Below are 21,623 nucleotides of genomic sequence, written 5' to 3' on the forward strand. Positions count from 1 at the left end.
GTTGAAGAAAATTGTCTTACGTAAGGAAGAACATTTCATTCCCCAGCCTAGCGAAGGCAAACTCACTGGGCTTTGTATCTGAGGTTGGATGTTTTCACTTCACCTGTAGCTCAAAAAACACATGTATTGCATGTAAAACGCTGGCAGTCTGGTCTGCTTTGGGCTGATGTAAATGCTGTGGATATCAGTGGATGCCACTTGTGATCCAGATGTTTATGACTTGAATGGCTCCTTAGAAGCATTACCATCCTGTGAAAGCAGCTTTCTCAGAAGACTCTTGCACAGAATTTTCCCCTTTCTTTTATTTGGAAGTAGACTGCTCGCTTGTTGCTGTGGTTCAAATGCATTGCTTCTGCACGCTGGCGGAGCTGAGATAAGGAGCAGGAAGCAAGTTGTGATGAGTGCTGCCAGAAGCAGTCCTCAGTGTGGAAACAACTCCTTACTCTGTTCTCGTACATAGCCCCAAAACCCCAGTGTGTCTTCTGGATATCCAGGATTGTTTTATGTGAGAAAGTCTTAGTGAACAGGCCTTTCTGCATGGAGGATCATTCCAGATGGTTCCCAGGAGGTGGTCTGAAGAGTGCCTAGTAAACCTGGACAGCATGGAAGTGCAGTCAGCTGGTAATCCCAAAGATCACAGTGCTGGATTTTTTTGGAAGCACAGGTCAGTTGATGGGATAGTGGGTATGACTTTATCAGTGCCTCCAGCTAGGGTAAGTACATGGGAAATTCTCATTCCATTGCTCCTTAGGCCTTAGCAAACATGGCTTGTGATCCATCTAAATGATGTTTTTCTGTCAATAGGAAGTTTTTGTTGCCTCCTCACCTCATCCCCCCAAGTCTGGAGGCTGCCATTTTGGAAATGAGAATGCAGCTTTGGGGGGAAGCAGAGAATAAATGGAAACACTTGCTGCAAAATAATTGTATTTATATTGGGTGTTTACTTGCCCAGACAAAGGCAACAGCAGCCAGGACTACCTGGCTACGTTAGACTAAACTGCATAAAATCCACAATTTTTGATTACCTACATAGACCGTCAGTTCTTTTCCTTTCTGTTGGCAGCTATCAGCTCCTCCCTCGAAGGAAAGCTCGGGGCCATCTCCCTTCTCAGAAAAGGGTTGTACTACATTGAACCCTTTACCCATTGCTTCTCATGGTGTGTGCCAGTCCTTTGAAGTCCTTAAAGTCTGCCTGCCAGTTAACCAGACCAGAGCCTGGGGACCGGGTGAGCTGGCTGGGAAGTGAAATTGTGCTGGTATGGACTGGGAGAGCTCAGCACAGCCCCTGCACCTCCAGCGATAAATAAACCCTCTACGCCACCATCCTGTTAGAGAGGGTGGCCTGTGGTGGTGTGGTGGGTTGACCCTGGCTGGATGCTGGGTGCCCACCAAAGCCACTCTATCACTCCCCTCCTCAGCTGGACAGGGGAGAGAAAATATAACGAAAGGCTTGTGGGTCAAGATAAGGACAGGGAGATCATTCACCAATTACCGTCACGGGCAAAACAGACTCAACTTGGGGAAATGAGTTTAATTTATTACCAATTAAGTCAGAGTAGGGTAATGAGAAATAAAACAAAAACTTAAAAACACCTTCTCCCCACCCCTCCCTTCTTCCTGGGCTTAACTTTACTCCCAATTTTCTCTACCTCCTCCCACCCAGTGGCACAGGGGGATGGGGAATGGGGGTTGCGGTCAGTTCATCACATGTTGTCTCTGCCGTTCCTTCCTCCTCAGGGGGAGGACTCCTCACACTCTTCCCCTGCTCCAGCATGGGGTCCCTCCCTCAGGAGACAGGCCTCCACAAACTTCTGTAATGTGGGTCCTTCCCATGGGTTGTCATTATGCATGAACTGCTCCAGCGTGGGTCCCTTCCATGGGGTGCAGTCCTTCAGGAACAGACTGCTCCAGCGTGGGTCCCCCACAGGCTGACAAGTCCTGCCAGAAAACCTGTTCCAGCGTGGCCTCCTCTCTCTCCATGGGTCCACAGGTCCTGCCAGGAGCCTGCTCCAGCATGGGCTTCCCACAGGGTCACAGCCTCCTTCAGGCATCCACCTGCCCTGACATGGGGTCCTCCACGGGCTGCAGGTGGATATCTGCTCCACCATTAACCTCCATGGGCTGCAGGGGACAGCCTGCCTCACCATGGTCTTCACCAGGGGCTGCAGGGGAATCTCTGCTCCAGCACCTGGAGCACCTCCTCCCCCTCCTTCTTCACTGACCTTGGCGTCTGCAGAGCTGTTTCTCTCTCACATTCTCACTCCTCTCTCACAGCTGCAATTGCTGCTGCGCAGTAACTTTTCCACCTTCCTAACTATTTTATCCCAGAGGCACTACTGCCGTTGCTGATGGGCTCAGCCTTGGCCAGCAGTGGGTCTGTCTTGGAGCCGGCTGGCATTGGCTCTATCAGACATGAGGGAAGCTTCTAGCAGCTTCTCACAGAAGCCACCCCTGTAGCCCCCCTGCCACCAAAACCTTGCCACGCAAACCCAATACAGGTGGATATAGACATAAGGGAAATATTTTCTACTTCAAAGTGTAAAATAATTTTTTTATGCAGAAAGTATCTATTTTGATAATGATGAAACAGCCAGGTGCTATTCTCAGAGCTGGACAGCTGACTCCTCTTAGGCAGCTGGTTGATGAAAGGAAGCTGCTGCAGTCAAGGTTGGCAATTACCTACTGGATTATCAGAGGCTCAGTGGAAGAGAAAAGGAACACGGGTGTGTACCCAGAAAAGTCCAGGTATTTATAAATATTTTTTTCTGTGTGATTTTTCTGTCCTAATTTGACAGCAATACTTTATGCTGTATAACTCTGCTTGCTCCAAGTATATTCAGAAATTATACTTAAATCAGAGTTTGCAGTTGTTGAACTCCAATGTTATTTTTTTCTGTGCAAAAAAATTTTCAGATTTTCCTTTAATATTTAGCTAGTATTTGGTGCAAGTTTTTGTCTCAGTTCAGGACTATTAGTGTGTGTTTGACAGTAATAGGACATTTGAGCTGGCTGCAACACCCCCTCAGAAGGAGGAAACATTTTTAGCTAAATAAAGGTTCCAAATACTTGACCCTGGACATGTGCTAGAGATGGAACAGATATTGTGAGTAGAGGAAAAAAAATAGGTAACAAATTCACTTAACTTTACTGCTTATTCCTTGCTGTAAACTTGGAGATACACTCTTTTGGCTATGGGAAAATGGTCTGGGAAATGTATGATACCTTTCTTTCCAAACTGAATCATAAATGATTTTTTTAATTAATTTGATTTAATTAATCAAAAATACTTTTAGGGTTGCAAAATGTTTCTGGTTAGAACTTTGATTTAGAAAGACATACTGTGAATAGTGTCTCTTTCCTAAAACTGAATGCAGAATCTGGATAGCAGTTAACAAGAATTAGACTTGCTGGAGAAGGATGATTTAACCTGTAGCTGCAATGTTAATTTTGTTTGCAGTTAATTTTGTTCATGGTTTTGGAGAGGCAACTGATAGTATCAATTCTTATTTCTAGCCAACAGACTAGCGACAAAAAGATGGGATTTTGAAAAAGTGGAGGATATCTACAAATGCATCTTGTGTTTTCCCTTAACTACCATATAAGCAAGAGTTACAGTTGGCAGTGGGATGTGAGATGATGAAAGGATATTGATAATCTGTACAGTACTATGCAGGTTTTTTAAATCAGACCTCCTGGTTCAGGTTGATCATGTAAGTAAATGTTTTCTCTAGAAAGCTATACATAAGGCATTTCAAGACGTAAATTATTTGGCATGCAGATACCCTTTGTACAGGAAATGGGTTCTAGCAGATGATTGCAGCGTGGCTTAGTTGCTCTTACATCCTAGAAAAGGTTCACTGCTCTGACAGACCCTTAATGCAGAATCTGAGACTGACAAGACTTAATGACAGAAGGAGAAAAGTGTGCTGGAGATCTTAACTTACCTGTGTCCTTGTGGAAGGGTAAGAATAATTTTCTTTAAGTGATTGTCATTGTTGTCTGAACATTTGGTGACTGACCATTCACTGTCCATCTGCTTGGAGGTGAGATTGGAAAATCTTCCTTACATCATGCTTGAGAGATGGTTGTTTGATCTGAAATCCTCCACCACAGCAAAGAGTTTTAAGCATCCATGTAGTTGGGAAACCATCAAGTGATCGCTTCTGATATGCCTGGGCTCTAGGCAAGCTGAATACTAATTTAAGTAATTCAGATTAAGATGTAGTTGGAGATCTGTTTTGGTAACTGCTTTTAAAGATGCTGCCTAGTCTGTTTCCATATTGCCCTGCATGTGCTATTCTATATGGTTTTGGTTGGGTTTTTTTTTTTTTTTGGTTTTTTTCTTTTCAGTTGTGGGTGGGTTGAATGATGAGATCCTCATCACGCTGAAGGAGTGATGGCTTGCTTCCTGTAGGGTTGGGTGAGGCTGAGGAAAAATTCTGAAGGGAGGATCAATGAGTTTATGTGAAATCCTGAGGCAAGTTGGATGAGAACATGTGGCAGTCCTGCCTCTCAGAAACACTACACAGAGAGACCAGAATTGTCCCCTCCTTTTCACTGATGCTGGGATGGCCAGGGAAATCCGTTATGCTCGTAGCCAGAATGATCTTGTGCCAGAGAGTGTGTTGCTGACATAGCTTGTGCTGTGGAGCTGTGGCTACCAGCCACTTTTCACGTACTCTAAATTTTAACTGTTATCTGTATTCCAAAGGTAACCCGCCTGTAAGCGGAAAATTTTGTCCCAGTGTAAACTTTGGGAGTAATGCCTGGTAATTAGCCCCTTGCAACTGGAGACTGGTTGAGTAAGCAGTGCATCCAAACACCTTGGTATTTTTCAGAAGGCCTTTGCCTTTTGGACTTATTTGGCAGCTATGACAAAAGAGCCAGCATGATTGCTTGTTTTAAAAAGACAAAAAACACCAAACCCAAGAACCACCAACCCTACACCCCCCTAAAACCTTGATGTTAGCTCAGCTAATGTAAATTCTGCAGGCGCCTAAACCCCAAAATGTAGGCTGTTAAAGAAATTGTATCTGCTGACCTCCCCTGGAAACGCTACTCCATTCCCTAAGATTCTTGCCATGCCCAGGGTGGTGCAGCCCACGCTGCTGAGCAGGCAGCTCACACTGATGTCCTGCGGGAAGTTATACATAACATCACCCTGCTTATCTTGCTGGCGGCGCTGAAACGGTAGTGTCGGCAGAGGAAGGCTGCGCAGAAGGCTGCTCTCTCTCTTACAGTTTTGCAATACGACCATCCTGCCCTCCTCCCTGGCCCAGGCAAATGGGAAGGGCAGGGAGAGAGGCCACAGGGACTGGGTGTGAAGGTTGCCTCAATGGCACATCCAAGCAGGAGAGGAAAGGGAGAAAGCGTATACTTTGTGCGTTGGGGAACATCCTTCCCGCCCCTGCTGGCTGGGTTTTTGGGGAATCTGTGAGCCTGTCCTGTCCCACTATGGTTGGCATTTTCTAATACACTTCCTCCTGCTCTTCTGTGATGACTTGTACAAAGCTGCTCTGTCCCTGGCAGCTCCAAGGGGATATGTTACACCCCAACCTGCTGCCCTTGCCTGTGACTCCTTCCACCCCACACAGCTGCTCACCCTGCAGCTTCTAGAGCTGCAGCATCATCCCTGCTCAGCCCCACTGCCACAGGCCCTTCTCACCTTCAGCTCGCTCTGTGCAGTGTCTCGCACTTGGCCAGTCTTTGCTCCTGTCAGTCACACATCAACTGCAGCACCCGCTGCTGCTGGGCACTTGCTTTTGTGTATGTGTGTATGAAAGAGAGGGTGAATAACAGCTCTCTTGATGCCACTGACTCAGCAGCTGTCACTACGGCTTTCAAGCTCTCCCTGTCTTCTAGCTTTGGCTGACAGGCTCTTGGCAGGCTCGGGCTGAGGCAGCTGCTGCTCCCGTCTCCTCCTGTCACTGGCACCACCAGGGCACTTTCAGCTCTTCCAGTCTGCTGCCACCTGAGTCAGGGGTCTCAAATGGAAGGCAGCCAAGATGCTACCCTCTCCTTGGTCATCTTACGGTTTAAGTGGTTTTCTGCTCAAATGGACAGCTTCTAAGGCTCCTGCTTCGGGGGATCTAGCTGCCCCTGTGCCAGGAGTATGGAATTACATGACTGTAGATTTTATACAAGGAGGACATCATCCCTCAAACAGTCTTTGCCAGTTAAGATGCAGGCTGGAATTTCTGAAAGGTCCCTGTGCTAAGCAGTTCCCTGCCGGCACAGCATATGCAACGTGATTATGAAAGGATGCTCACACTACCTCAGATTGTGTATCAAGCCTCTGCCATGCATTCAAAATAAAGGGATGATTTAATTTTGGTTTACTGCAGAGGTGGGATAAGGAAACTACCCTCCATCTTGCCTTCTTGGCAAAGTTCCAGCAGGTGCGGTAACAGATGTAAGTCTGCTGATTTGGAAAAAATGTGGCTGGTGCTACTGAGTCAGAATTTAGATAATGGACCACAGGTTGCATGGAAAGAGGCCATTTCTTGAGATGTGTATTACTTGTTAGTGGGAGAAAATGCAGATCTAGGCTCTCCCATGTTTTCTTTACAATTCCTCAGGGAATGAGAGATGGCACAGTTCCTGCTGTGTATAAAAGAAAGCAAAGGGGAACAACGACTATATTGCACATTAGGGAAGTTGTATGATTGCCTCTATTCTATTAATGATTAGAGCTAGTACAGCTGAGACCTCTTAGGACCAGGGTCACAACACCATCTTTAACTTCTCCTGCAACATATCAGAGTAAGCTTCCAAAGCTGTGGCTATATTAAGCTGTATCATTCTGTACATGATACTGAGAGGTACTGTAATGTGTTCAGGACAGGGGAAATACTTTCTGAAGACATTTTTTATGATGAGGGTGGTGAAACACTGGAACAGGTTGCCCAGAGAGGTGGTAGATGCCCCATCCCTGGAAGCATTCAAGGTCAGGCTGGACGGGGCTCTGAGCAACCTGATCTAGTTGAAGATGTCCCTGCTCATTGCAGGGGGGGGTTGGACTAGATGACCTTTAAAGGTCCCTTCCAACCCAAACTATTCTATGATTCTATGAAGATTCAGTAGGTGTTTAAACAGAGATGACTTGCGTAACAAAGCTAGAAGAGCTAGATGCTGTACTGATACTTGTGCTTACAATTTGCAGAGAGTGGGAATGTGACCTAAAGCCAGTCTGGAGAGGTGTTCCTTAAGTGCTTCTGAGGCATGGGGCTGGTAGCAAGAAAACTTGATTTTGCAAGATGGCCAAGTCTGCTTTTAAAAGCCAAGATTAAGATCTAGCTTTGTTTTGATTTTCTGTACCTGGAGCAGCTCACTGAGAATTCCAAGAGAAATTATTTTAGACGAGCCACGCTAGCTTTGATGTGAAACAGCAGGCTAGAAGTGGAGTAGTACAGAAAATAAGATCTGAAAAGGGGCTGAAGTTATGGCTGTGTAGTATTAGCTTGTGAAACTATCTGTTGTTACAAAGATGAGAAATTTGACCTCAGATATACTAACTTAAAACTTTCTTCCCATTCCACAGAGGATAAAGAAACAGTAAGGATATGGAATATTTTGTAATGATACAAAAATCTATTAAGAAGAAACGCTTTGCCTGAATTGGGTGAATAAAGCGTTTTTACTGAAGAAAAATATATGTATGAAAAACTCCTGTGAAAGTCTGTAGCATATGAGCAAGATCCTTCAAAGTACAGCTGAGACTGAAATATCTTATTTGAAAGAAGAAAAGGCAACACGAACATGCACACTGCTTATTCACAGAACGTTTACATCTTCAATTTTACAAAATAGCCACATTTCCTAAAATGCTCCTCTGAAATGCCTGATTAAAAGACAGTGAACCATAGTATCCCATCAGCAGCAGTTTATCACATCTATAAATCCAATTGAAATCTAGTTATAATAGGAGTGTGAGACAATAAAGAACAGCACAGAGGCAGTAAAAGGAGCTTCTAGTTGACAATGGATACCATATATATTTCCAAATACCAAAATGAAAATAAAAGTCTTAAATTAAATTAAACAGTTCTGTAAATGAGTAATAAATGCATCTAAGATAGTACACGTGTGCTCTTCTGTCCAGTTGCCTCCTGGAAGGAATGGAGTGACTTGAGACTGCAATTTACAGGATTTTCTGTAGGATGGAGTTGGCAACTTCAAGGGATTCATCTTTCACCAAGACAATATCGTAAGAGTCCATATATTTTTCCAAAAGCTCATCTACCTAATTGCAGAAGGGTTGAAGAGAAAGACACACTTAGTTTTAGAATTAATTATTGAAAGACTTTTTGTCATTAAAATATTGCCCAGTCTTTCCACCAAATTCAGGGAATGGGCGATGCAAATATGTATTGCTCCTGAGTGAATTCCACAGGATGACAGAGTAGGAGTAGCCTGACATAACTGTGTGCGCATTCCAGGATATAATACCTCACGTTTATTCCAGGATCTCTCACATAAAGATACTGAAAGAAAAACCACTTCCTCAGCTTCCTGAAAGGCAGAGAGAAACAGAAACCTGAAGTTTTCTCTCTCCTGAATGCGAATGGATGCACGTTATAACTTAGCAAACAACCAGTTCTGTGTCCCCTCAAAAAAAAAAGAAAAAGAAAAAAGGAGACAGTGCTTAAACTTGTTATTTGGAAGATTATAATTTTGCTCAATTATCAATCCAGTATTGAAAGGAGGGGGAGGAACCATAGGAATTTAAGAGAATTAATTTCTCTAGCCTCTGAATTTTACTTCTCAACAAAATACCTTTTTGGAAGTAGTTCAGTACAAAACCTGAAGCAATTTACATTGGTGTTTTTGTAGCTTATGGATTAGAAAAAAAACTCGAGGCAAGAAATCCATAAAAAATGTTTGAAATCTCAAAACACATACAGGCCAAACACTTGGTTTGATATTTGAAGCTTATTATAATGGACCTGTTTCTAACTTACAGTATTTCACTCAGTTCAAAAGGTTATAAGGCTACTTACTTTATCATTGAGATAGCCAATCTTAAGAATGTGTTCAACATTTGCTACTCCATCTGCCATACTCAAGTCTCCTTGGGAATCACCCAGCAGTATGATATTACTGTTGTCTTTTAGTTGCTTGAAGTACTCTGTATTCTTCAAGGCACCATCATGTTTGTTGTAAACATGAATCAATTCTCCTTTAAATCCTTTTAATATTCCCTATTAAAAAAACCCCACTGAAGTTATTTATAGTATATACAGGCAAGATAGAATCTAGAATGAAATAGGTGATATTACTCTTGAACTAACATTGAACTATGTAATCTCTAATGATGGACAAGATAAATTACTGTTAAATAACGTAATGACTGTAATAGCATTGTTAAGACTAGACAGACAGTGATTCTCCCTGCTTGGAGGAGGAGTAGCGCTGTACTGGGCTGAGTGTGAGGTTGTCATTAAAGGAAGTGAATGCTATCTTAGTCACATCATGCTAACAGTGTTTGAACTGTTATCCTCTGCTTGTTTTTTGCCTGGGACAGTGCTGAGTATGCAATTCTCATTTTCTATATGGCAGGGTAGAAGGCTACATCTGTTGCATTAAAATGTTCATCTTGTAGCATATATAAATAGCTACTAAATACCACAAACAGTCATGTTTGATAAGAATGTGTTATTTCATACGTACATTTTCATCAAAATCCATGAAATTGGAAACCACTTTGACATTAGAATGGTAGACTCCAGCCTGGTGGATAACTTCCTCAAGAATGTCCCCAATCCCAGCAGAAAATATGAACACAGGAATATTATGTTCACTGAGCTTATCAAAGAAGTTCTCATATCCTTCTCTGTAACACAGGATGTAAATACAAATCAAATCTCAAATAGAGAAAGCCAAGAAAAGTCAGAGTTTTCAGAACACATTCACATCATCTTTGGAAAAGAAAATTAATTTTCCCTGAGCATTTCACTTTATTTCCTTTGCCTCACCTTTTCAGGTTAGCAAGAACCATCAACCTAACACAAGGCACATAGTTTTAGCAAGAAACTCTTGCATCAAGCTATTTGGTTTTGATCTCTGTAATTCCCCCCCCATCTAATCATCTTTTAAAGACTTAAAAACAGTTCCCCCTCCCCAAACACTGCAGAAAAAGCAAGCAATTAGTAGAACTCTCTCTAGCTACTATCAGCCTGTACATTTCCTTTCAATCTTAAACATTTCAAGCTTAAATATTTGACTTTCTATAGGGTTATTACCATAAAACAAATTTTGTTTTGAAATCCTGAAAACATTTATTATCACTCTTTCCTGAAAGCTTTTTAGTTTTCAGTACCCAATCAAAACTATTTATAGTATTCCAGGAACAAGACAATATTATCTCCATACAGCTTATCCACACAGACACTGATTGGTAGAATTTTACATTTTTTAAAAAAATTATTATGATGAAAATTTTTGAGGGAATTTTAGCCTGTGAATGAAGAATCAATCCACATGGACTTAGGCTTTCAAACAGACAGAGACAGTGCGCTTGTCTGTTTTGCAAAAGACAAGAATTTAGTCAGTATGATAAACAAACACTTCCACAAATTAAGTCTTAACATCTTGTTTCAATCATCCAAAATTTACAGACAATTTTGGAGAACTTTAAAAGAGATGGGAGCCACAGCACATTTCAAGCAAGGATTTTGCAGGCTTTTAAACCTGCCTTTAGCCATAAAGGAAGAACAATATTTAATACAACATACGAAATATATTCCTCAAGTCACTGCATTTTTATCTCAGATAAACCTATTCTAGGGAATGTTTTTCAAAGGAACAAAGTTGAACTCTACATTCCCTTTACAAAAAAAGAGCCACCAATGCAATGCAAAGAGGATGAAAGTCTACAGAAATGAAGTTTGTAGAGATGGAACTCAAACTTTAAATTTTTTTTTAAGATCTCTAGTGTATACAGTGTGATCATTGTAAGCATTTAGCTACAAAATATGAATAAAGTGGGGGCATGAAGAGCTCACTATGTTCCAAGATTACGGTGTCACATTCTCAGGAATGTTTTTGTTTGTTTGTTTATTTGTTTTTCCTCTGAAAACACACAGTGAGAATCTACGGAAAATGCTCCAAAACAGTATTGTTCAAATAAAAAGGAACTTACTTCAGCATAACATCAGATTCCCTCACAGTTTCTGCAAGCTTATCCTTTTGTAAGCCTTGTTCAATGAGCAGTGCATGAGATTTATTGTACCTAGAATATAAACAAAAAATGGGTCAGAATTGACTTATTAAGATTCACCTTTCATTAAATCTCATGACGAAAAGCATCCTGTATGTTTAATTCTTGATCATTCAAGTTAACAGCAAAGCAAAAACAGTTGTTGCACAACACTCGGAGGGATTAATTCAGTTAATGTATTAGCTAAAAGCTAATTACTGCCATTAATTTGCTTTTAAAAACTTATTAAATCTAATCTTAGTACAATTTGAAGATGGGAGGTGTCTCTTACCATTCTACCATATATGGATATTTTTCTTCAATAGTGAGCGATGGATCAATTTCAATAGCATAATAGGTTTCTTTCAGCTGCAATAACTGAAGGGAAAAAAACCCCAGATGTTTATGTTTATAAAATAACACTTGGTATTTGATCTAACCAATCAAAACAACTTTCTTGATTCTGATTACATTATTTAGATTAAATGGAATCTGAAATGCTCTTTGAACAAAGAGTTAGCTTGTAAATATATCTAAGAAGAAAAAGTGGATGCTGTTAAACTGAACTATGTACTAATATCAAGAATACAAATATTTCTGTTCACTTCTATTAGTGATGAGATGTCTTGCAGTCAGTGAGAAAGCTCAGAGAGCTTTAAGGATTTGAAAGTATCCCTTGTCTTGTCATGCTGTGTAATTCAACACACAGTACAGCCAGGGAATAATAACAGTTGTCTGTACAACAAACCAACAGCAGGTACAACAAAACAACAGTAGGTTTTCTGTTTACCTTTTTCCGACATTCCTCTGTGATGAGCTTAGAGTTATCAATGATGTCTGGGCGGAGTGAAAAAAAAGCGTTAAACAAGAGGGTATATTTCTTTTACTTTGCTCTACAACACTGTAAATGAAATAGATGACAATACCACTATGTTTCCTCAGAACTTTTCTTACCAGCAACCAGTAAAAGGCACATTTTTCTTCATAAGCCTGAAGATGTATTACTGTCCTCCCCCTCATCTCTGAATTAAAAGGTCACTTACAAGCTGTCTTATCTGCTTCTTGAGATTTAACTGTTTATGAAATCATCATGAGGCATCCTATGTGTTTTAGGATTCCCACTTCATTAGTAAATGGATTCTCTTTGTTTGTTCTAAAAGGCTACAGGATAAAAATGTTAAGAATTCTGAGTTTACTATCTGGTTCTTGCAGGTGTCAGGACTATTATGGGCTCTTAAATAAAAGTCAACCCTACCATATCTAGCCACTAACATCTTATAGTTCAGAACTTAATGTTTTAATTGTGAATGATAACTTATCTGATTTTAATTCATACAGATTGTGATTAAAATATACATACATATAGACAGTCACTAGAATACTTCTTCATTAGGATGTACAGGTTAGGTAACAAGTCAATATAAAATCTCACGTATTAGGGAATAAATTGGATAGAAAATTAAAATCTAGGAAAAACTAAAAGGAGTGAACAAACCAATCTGTATTTAAAAAAAAAAAAGTACTCACTATGACAAGTTGGACATCTTTTTCCATTGTAGGAAAATCTACTTAATGTCATATCAAAATCTGTAATAATCTATTTAAGGAAAGAAAAAGTAAAACTGTCTTACAACACGGAGGGACAAAATAAAGAATGGCTAGAAATTCTGTATGATCAACAATAGTTGCAGCTGAGTAGCATATATGTCACAGAAATCTCCCTATTTTATTGAACCATTGTAATGTAAGCCAGAATATCCCATAAGAATAACTTTTTCCTAACAAAACTGTTTTTCTAATTCCTTTGGTCAGAATATTTCCTGAAATTACTAAGCTTATATGTTTATATCATTTACTTAACTAGTGTCTGGCTGAATTACAGTTGAATCAACAAGGGCTATTAAAAGAGTTAACAGATGTTTAAGTTTTGGAGATTTCTTGAAGGTTGACTTCTGTTATACATATATTCTTAAAATTTTTTGGCATAGAGCAACAATTGCATGATTGTCTTCATTCTGAACTAGTTCCATCTTCTGCTATCTTTACCTGAAGTTTGGCAGCTCCACCTTTGATGAGGCCACAAATAATCTCCTCTACTCTCCCTGGGTCTTTAATATGGACAGTCTTCTTCTGAAATTCTGGCATCTATGAAGAGTAAGAACAAAGACAGAAATATACTTACAGAGGAAAACTTACCAGGTAATAACTGCTATCCATCAGACTGGAAGCTCTGCATCTAAAAACAGTTTCACGTGACATCAAGACATGCTCAGGACAGGAAGGCAAGTTAAGAGTAAGAAGAAACAGAAAATACTCTGGATGTATTAACTGATGACTGCATACAGTTCTGTTTGCTTTCAACATCTGTTTTAATTTCCTTTCCTAATACCAAATTATTCAATAAGCTGACACTCACAGAAAAGATAATTGTATTTGTAGGAAATAAGGGAGATATATAGAAACAGGACGCATGGGATCACCTTGTGGTTCAAGTATGTCACTGGGAGATGGTGAACCTTAAAACTAGCTCTTTGTGCAATTAATATGCCCTTGAAGTTTCAACACAGATAAAGAAGATAGGCTGATTTTAGACACCTGTTGTTTTGTTGAGAATGTTGCATGTGTCAACCAAGTACTCCAGCACAAGGCAATTCCTGCTCCCTAGCCAGTCCACCAATTATTTTCCATTACCTATTTTACTGCACACTTTTGAAATAACACATGCTATCACACCACATATTCCTTCTGAATGAAGAATATTTCTTGAATATTTTGATAAATGCTGAATTTGGTAAAAAAGAAAAAAAAAACACACAAACCCCCCACCCCTTCCCAAACAACACCCTCCCCCCCAAGCCTTTGCTTACTCTAAAAGTTTCTCTTCAACCTTGCAGAAATGGTAAAAGAACTACTTATTGACAGAAATTTCAAAATTTAGTATGTATTTCCTTCCTTTATAATCATGTATGGACTCTTTCTAAAGCAAAGGCATCAGACATTTGCAATCTGTCTACATGGGCATTTATGAGTAGTAAATTTTATTTTCTGTGTATAGAATGTCAGAGATGATGAATTGCTAGGAATTACATTTTTCACATTCTGATCATTCAACTTTCCTTTTCTTATACCTAGCATGTAATCTTCGCAGCAACGAGCTAATTAAAAAAAAAGGGGGGGGGGGGGGGGGGGGAGAGCGGCAGCAAAAAGCAGCTTCTATTTCCAGATGCATTTCTGGAACCAGAGTTCTCATATCACCAATTGTTAGTAAGTCACACAACAGTCTTTCTTCCTGCTCTTGATGCTACTAAGTCTTTTGTTTCTTAGTAACAACCAACTTGAAGACAAATTGCAATTAGGTTATCATTTAAGAAAAATATGACATTTTAAAGTCTTGCAAACACACACTTTTGTAACGGAAAAGACACTTGTGTGTCAGGGAAAAGAAGGAGCTGCAGGTACCTTTAAATATTGGCTCTAGTCCACTCTGCTCTCAGGTAGGAGCAAACTATTACAGTGACATCATTCTCAGCAGATACTTGTCTAATCCATTCTTCAAAACCTTCACTCACATATTCCTCACTTTCCTCAACCATGTATTTCAGTGCTCAACTATCTTTATGTTCAGAAAAGTTTGCTTAATCTCTATTTAACCTTCCTTACTGTAATTTTAGGTCATTCAACTTGGAGGAAATTATTCTTTTTCACAGGTGGTCATGGATATTTTTCCCTTCTTCCTCAACTAAAGAGCCCCAATTTCTTTAATTCTTCTTTTGCAGAGCACAATTTTCTAAACCTCTGACAATCCTTGATGTTGTCCTGGCCCATCCATTTGAACCATATCATTCTTGAAACACAGCATCCGTAACTGTGGGTATAACCTTTCTGCTCTGCCCTTTTCAGGCCTCAGCTGAAGGGCTACTTTGGCCCATGTCTTCAGATAATATCTTTGCATATACATTTGAACACACTTTGTTAGCAGCAATATGGTGATAATGATTCAAGTTAAGTTGGTAATGACGAAGTATTCTTCAAAATTACTCCTAGGGAGAAACAGGTAGTTGCACAAAGTGCTAACTTTTACATTTAGTCTTGCTGGATTGTACCTTTTCTTCCACATCAGTACTGTTTTTCAATATAACAAATAATTCTAGTCCCCAGGATCCTTACTGCTACTTTCTGGCTCATATCCTCAAAGACACTAATGAAAACAGAAAATAGAAATCCTTCTAAAACCCTAATTGTGAGTCTCTGATAATTTTCTAAGGTTTTCCACCCATCCAAAAAGTTTCAGCTATACCAGAATATCTTGCCAAAAATTCTTAAGTCATGACAGGGTATTTACTACTTCCTTGCTTTATAAGTCTCATAAAGAAAAAGCTGGATTAATTTCACTCAGTTTGGAAGAGTTAAGGTTTTCCTTTGCCATCCTATGGCAAAGACATTTGCTGTAAAAATGGTACCTCCGAAACCAAGATAGTTCTTTATGTGGTTCAGTGCCTTGTTACTCTTATTAGCACAGCAAATTCCAAAAAGGTACATTAGGATTGGCTTCCAACTATCGGCTACATCCCAAATTGGGAATCATTGAGAAAGCTAACGAGTGTTAAAAAAAAAAAAAAATCCTGAAAAATATCTGTTAAAGAATTCCCTAATCTTTTGAGAAATACATCTACAAAGCATTTATAGATATTTATTCACAATTATCAGCAGAAGTACGTCAATTGAGCTAGCTTCACAAAAATAAAACACTAACAATCTGCAACTCTAAAGGTGTTTTATGGTATTTCTTTTGTATGTTATACAGTGCTGGTAAACAAAAGTAACCTTACCACTTGTTTCGTGGGTATACAGCATTTTTCTCTATAATGAAAGATAAAGCAATTTGACTCTGTTTTGTAATTTTTTCACTGTAAATTGACTAATCTAATTCCTTTGACTTTTAGGAGGCAAATTATATATGTATTTTTAGATGTGGAATGCAAAAATTAAACAAAGTGAAATCTAAATGTGTCACTTTGTAAGAAGTAGTTTAAACATTATTTGGTTTACTTAGATACTAAGCCACAGACTTCCTAATATAACTGATTTAAACAGAACAGATGTCGGGGGAGATGGTGAGGTCGGAGGGAGAGACTGTATGAGGAAAGTTGGATTGCTTACTACTGTTGTATTTCAGACTGAGGCCTTTCGTAAGTTTTTGAAACAACCTGAGGAAAAACCTCCTTATTAAACACTTCAGTAGATGATGTTAAACAAGACATTGCTTAAGACTTTGAGTATGATGAAAGCTTCCTGCTTTGATGTTGTAAACTGATACTCCTACTCAAGATCAGTTTTTAAGGTTCATTTATTTCTAATACATTTTTCATTTTTACACAAGAATTGAAGTCAGTTGAAGAGTATTTTAATTTAGGGGGGAAAAAAAGTGTTCTGCAGCACGCATAACCCAGACAATTTCAGTCTCACAGGCACTTTCATAGGCAAAACCAAGTCTTCATTATGGATATGGCATCTGATAAAGCCTCAGACAAATATGGTTAGTCAAAATAGCCACTGTCCCCATTACTAGTTCCTCATATTCATATTTGCAACTGAATGTTAAATAGCAATTATTTTATTTAGGCTTTATCATTATTATATCAGAAATAAACGAAACTGACTAATAAGCAGTTTTCTGGCAAACTGTCTCCTTCAATGCCTTACACTTCTGCCCAGTTTAGCCGTTGGGTTTTTGTTGCATATTTGTCATTCTTCAGAGTTAAAAGAGACAAGCAGATTCAAGTTGGAAAGAACTGATAAGACAGATGAAAGAACAAAGAGTGAAAAAATGCTAATAAGAAAAGTTCAGTCAATTTGATAAAATTTGTCTATTAATTAAGAGGGGTCTAGGAGTCAACTCAGTATACAAAAAACACCCCAAATTCTGATGCACCAGTTGACTGCAAAGAATACATATGGAGAAACAACCAAATAAAATACTCCACAGCAACTAACAAAGGCAAGAAAGCTTTTCCGAGCAAGGAGCTTCTACATAAAGGAATAAAACTATATAAGCACAGGAAAACAAATTCATATTTCATTGTGACATCTGAAAGTATATTATATTGAATCACTTAAGTGCCCCTATTTATTCTGTCATTTTATGAAAGTGTGAGAAGAGGAGTTTTGCTTTCTTACCAAGGATGTCTGTATGTTACTGAAATAGCTCAGCGACTGGTTATCTCTTTTAAAACACATGTTAAAAAGATGACAACTCCCAAAGGTAATTTGTGGTTCGCATACACACTGGCCACAAATACATTTAAGTTTCTAGACTCTGACATTTTTAAAGAGCCTTCAAAGAGAAGCAAGGAGAACAAGACTGAAAAAGATAGTTTTAAACATTGAGCTTAATTTGATTTATGAAAAGGAAAAAAAAAGATCTGCTTGTTTGTGATAGCAGGTAACTGGAATAAGGATGTAGGAAATTCTTTTGTAGCTAACAATGTTATAGTCATACCTTGATGAATGAACAGTAATGGATTCACGCAGGTTTGGAAATCCCCCAGTCCTACAAACCACAGAATGGGTCATTTACAACAAGGATAGTTCTGAAAATTATAAATCTACTTAGTACATGAGTCATGCATCTGTGTAGCTGGGTTAAATAAAGAGGAAAAGTATTTACTGTAAAGAACATATTGAATTCTAGTTTTGAAATAAAGTTTCTTATACACAATTGGATAGCAAGAGTGCAAACAGAGCTGCTTTTATGTTGTATCTGGGTGCTGCTTATACAGATTGTTTTCTTAGTGTTTGAGACAGTGTATATCTAAGTGCATGCTGCGTCAGTTCGATTATTAAACAAGAGTTGGTGATAATCACTAAAATGAAAGGCAGGTATCTAAGTGAATTCACAGATGCCATAGTAGGCATTTCCAATCAGGTATCCTAAGGAATTAATAACTGATTGTGTACACAAGGTGTAATGTCATATTCTGGAGTTAAGATTATACTGAACTTGACTGAGTCTGGAAGTAGAGCACTCAGTAAGCACTCAGTAAAACAACGTAAGTCCCTATGATTTAAAAAAAAAAGAGGAAAAAAAAAAAGTCCAATAGAAGAGTAGCTAATACAAAGAAACTTAATATAAAGGACAACTAACTGTGGGACCTTCTGTTGTTTTCACTATCTGTAATTTTAGGTTGGGAAGGATGAGCTGATAAATGACTTGCTATCTTAACTACATGGAGATATGGCTCATTTCACAACCAAATCCAGATATACAGCCTGAAGTATTACTAGTAATAACTAAAAATGTAACAAGTTATCATCATAAGTCTGCTAAGTAATACTTTGACCAAGGGCATGAAAAAAATGGAGCAAAGTATTTTTATACTGATACCCTGTAAGCATACACTACTTGGCAAATACAAAGTTTTCTTATTTTAAAAAGACTAATCTAGTATGGATGCCTCCCAAAAATCACTGCTAAGAAAACACCCTGCATTGTGGGTGCATAAAATTTTAAGGGAACTTCTCTATAATTCTCAATGACTGATAGAGTACTTTGTCAGGTGTCAGTAATTCTGAATAATAATGACTGTTCTCACACTTACAAACATATTAAAAATATTCCACAAAATTTCAGATGACCATAATGCCATAAAAGTGATAAGACAATGAATAAGAACTAGCAGTAATACTATTGACAGTATGTGAATTTCAATTATCACACTTCAGTTATCACACGGTTTACCTACTTCGTTGGTAAACCTGCCTTAGACTAGACTAGGTTCCAAACCTATTAACTTTTGATACAGAGGACACCCCAGGGTGGGCTGGCAAGGAGAGGGAACTATTAGTGATATTTCTGAACAAGAAAAATGCAAATCAAAGTGATAAAATGGATAGGATTCAATTATTTGTAAACTTTATTTCTAGTCTATGGTGATAAGCTTCCAGGTAAAACAGTATAAACCAAGAATAAATGACATTTATTTTGGGAACTGCAAATGCTCAATTCCAAGGTCTGAGACTAGCTATCACATATACTTACTTATGGATATGTACCAAAAAAGGCAGGGCATGGCACCAGTGATAGCTGTGAAATTTGATACCCTGGCAAGCTACAGAAAATTGGTTTCAGTATTCTTGGTGGCGGAAAGCAACAGTTTGGTGAAATTATAAAGAAAAGGGGCACATTCTTTAACTTACATTTACATCCTATTTTCCACTCCCTTTTTCTTTTTGATATTACAGAATAGTACTTTCATCTACTTACTCTAGAAAACAAAGCTTACCGAAAAACTTTTGAAAAGCATGCAAGCTTCTTCCTGTAACTTCTCCTATTTGCAATGTATGAGTTGCAAGACGTGGGGGAGCTGTAAAAAACCCCACAGAATGGGAGTGTGTGCGTATCTTTTCCTCCATCTATATATGCTCATATATAGCTTACATGTGCTCATATGCTCATATATGTATAAACCAAGTTTTGGCTTTAATTCAGGCAATTTGAATTTTGGTCCATGAGTGCAACAGAGGATTCTATTAGCAGCCCCAGCTGTTAGGAGAATTATCTTTTAGACAGCAACATTAAAAGCTACTGGACGCGAGTGTAGTCACATCAGTCACTCCATTATGTGCAGCTAGTCAGGAGAACTGCAGTAGTGATCATGCAGTCCACTGGCATAACCCGAGCTCACGACAGATACTTATTAATTTATAATTACCAAAACCAAAAAACATAATGTGTTTTATATTCATATGAAGTAAACTCAAATATGGTGACAAATTCTAAGTAACTAGTAATTGCCAAATTATTCTTCTGGTAGTTTTGCCAAGAAATAGCCTTAGGACTACTTATCTAAAATTAAACAGGCAAATGTTGTTATGGAAATGAAACAATAGAACAACTGAGTATCTTCACAGTTGCTTGATAACATGCTGCAAAACTAGATACCCAGCACAGGTTATATGAAATAACTGGAAGTGGCTTCACTACCTAAGCTATTTTAAGAAATGGAATAGGATGCGTACTAAAAAGATTTTTTTCTGTTTTATTTTGGTTAATTATTTACATCTTTTTACACTTAATGTGCTGGATTCTGATATTTAGTTTGGAAAAAAAACCACAGTAAAAATCTGGAGAGAGCATTCACAGAAAACATGACAACAGCATTTCCTCTTGTGCTTTTAAAAGAGAGTACCTGTGCGTTGAGCTTAGGGCACTCCTGATTCTTCTGTCCTTGATTTTGTCCTACTGCAACAGCATAGGTGGCAAGCAGAGTCCAGAGACGCAGGGCTTGCATACAGGCTGCCAACAAAAACCAACCAAATTCTTTTAAGAATTGGTCTGCTATATTATGTGATCTTTGCAATTCCTGCTGTACAGAAATAAAAGCAGACATGCATGGTACATAGCTATGTCACTCTGAAAACACCCACACTTAAGACTACTCTGACACATATTTAAAAGTAGAGGAATGTTTAAGTTGAATTAACCTATTCAATAACAACTGGTAAATATATTTATTCCTTCAATGCTGTTGCCAATTCTGCGCTATCAATTTTTTTTCTTTTCTACATACAATTTGTCACAATAAACAACTGTAAGTAATGCCTCAGCTCATAACCCTGGCTTAAAAACGCTGGCAGAAGACAGAGTCAGTACTGTTGGACAGAAGCTGTGCACACTTACCAGAGGGTTTTGCAGGAGCAGCTGCAGAAGCAAAAGAAAATTCCTCTTGCTTGAGAAACACTAATATAGCAGCGCAAAGTGCAGTTGAGGGCGTTTCCAAATACAGCCTGACTAATCCTCGTGCAAAACCCCAGGGTCCTGTGACGCACATCAGCAATGCACAGCAGTTTGTTATGCTCAGCAGTACAGCTTGACAGGCTTACAGATGATCAGCTGGTGCACCAACAACAAAACCTTTGACCTTCACTGAATGAACAGCTTTCAGGGATGCAGCAGGCAAATTTGGACTGCTCTAACAGAGGAAGGCACTTGTTTTTCAAAGCAGAAGTTTACTACTTTGTTACTTTTTAACCCTTTTACAAAATCTTTCCAAGTATTTTAGGATTTCCTGTTGCAGAGTGCCACAAATTTCTTACAGCTCATTGACATGACCTCATTAATGTTTACAAGGGAGCACACATTTATTTGTGTAGAAACAGCAAATTAATTAATTAATCTTTGCTTTGACTTTAATTATCTATGTGATACTGAAACAGGAAATCAAGGAGGCTTGTTTGTCAGGATTTTTGAGAGACAAGGCGACTCAACATGCTTTCAGAAGTTTGTCATTAGGCATGTTCTCTGATCAAAGACAGTAACTAGGTGAGACAGAAGATGTATTTAAAAGGAATCTTTTTTACTGTGAGAGAATGAAGGAAGTATTGTCTAATCTTATTTACACTTTGAAGTTGTGTAAATGCTTCGAAG

The 21,623-nt window shown here is 38.7% G+C and overlaps 1 protein-coding gene across 2 annotated transcripts in view; it reads right to left on the reverse strand.

Moving 5' to 3' along the window:
* Window positions 1-7,968: 7,968 nt before the first annotated feature.
* NT5C3A (5'-nucleotidase, cytosolic IIIA) overlaps window positions 7,969-21,623 on the reverse strand; it is a 29,073-nt gene continuing 15,418 nt past the window's right edge. The window contains exons 1-10 of one of the 2 annotated variants that reach the window (XM_072853651.1): window positions 20,877-21,029; window positions 20,386-20,492; window positions 13,244-13,342; window positions 12,725-12,794; window positions 11,988-12,034; window positions 11,490-11,575; window positions 11,141-11,230; window positions 9,670-9,832; window positions 9,000-9,200; window positions 7,969-8,242 (exon numbers count right to left, since the gene is read on the reverse strand). In XM_072853651.1, coding sequence (XP_072709752.1) covers window positions 8,141-8,242; window positions 9,000-9,200; window positions 9,670-9,832; window positions 11,141-11,230; window positions 11,490-11,575; window positions 11,988-12,034; window positions 12,725-12,794; window positions 13,244-13,342; window positions 20,386-20,492; window positions 20,877-21,027 — 1,116 coding nt within the window. In that variant the 5' untranslated portion in view covers window positions 21,028-21,029 and the 3' untranslated portion in view covers window positions 7,969-8,140. Of the gene's footprint in view, window positions 8,243-8,999; window positions 9,201-9,669; window positions 9,833-11,140; window positions 11,231-11,489; window positions 11,576-11,987; window positions 12,035-12,724; window positions 12,795-13,243; window positions 13,343-20,385; window positions 20,493-20,876; window positions 21,030-21,623 lie in introns of those variants that run through there. The other variant, XM_072853652.1, reaches the window with a different exon arrangement.

The sequence above is a fragment of the Ciconia boyciana genome, chromosome 2, assembly GCF_034638445.1.
Source record: "Ciconia boyciana chromosome 2, ASM3463844v1, whole genome shotgun sequence".
Lineage (NCBI taxonomy): Eukaryota > Metazoa > Chordata > Aves > Ciconiiformes > Ciconiidae > Ciconia > Ciconia boyciana.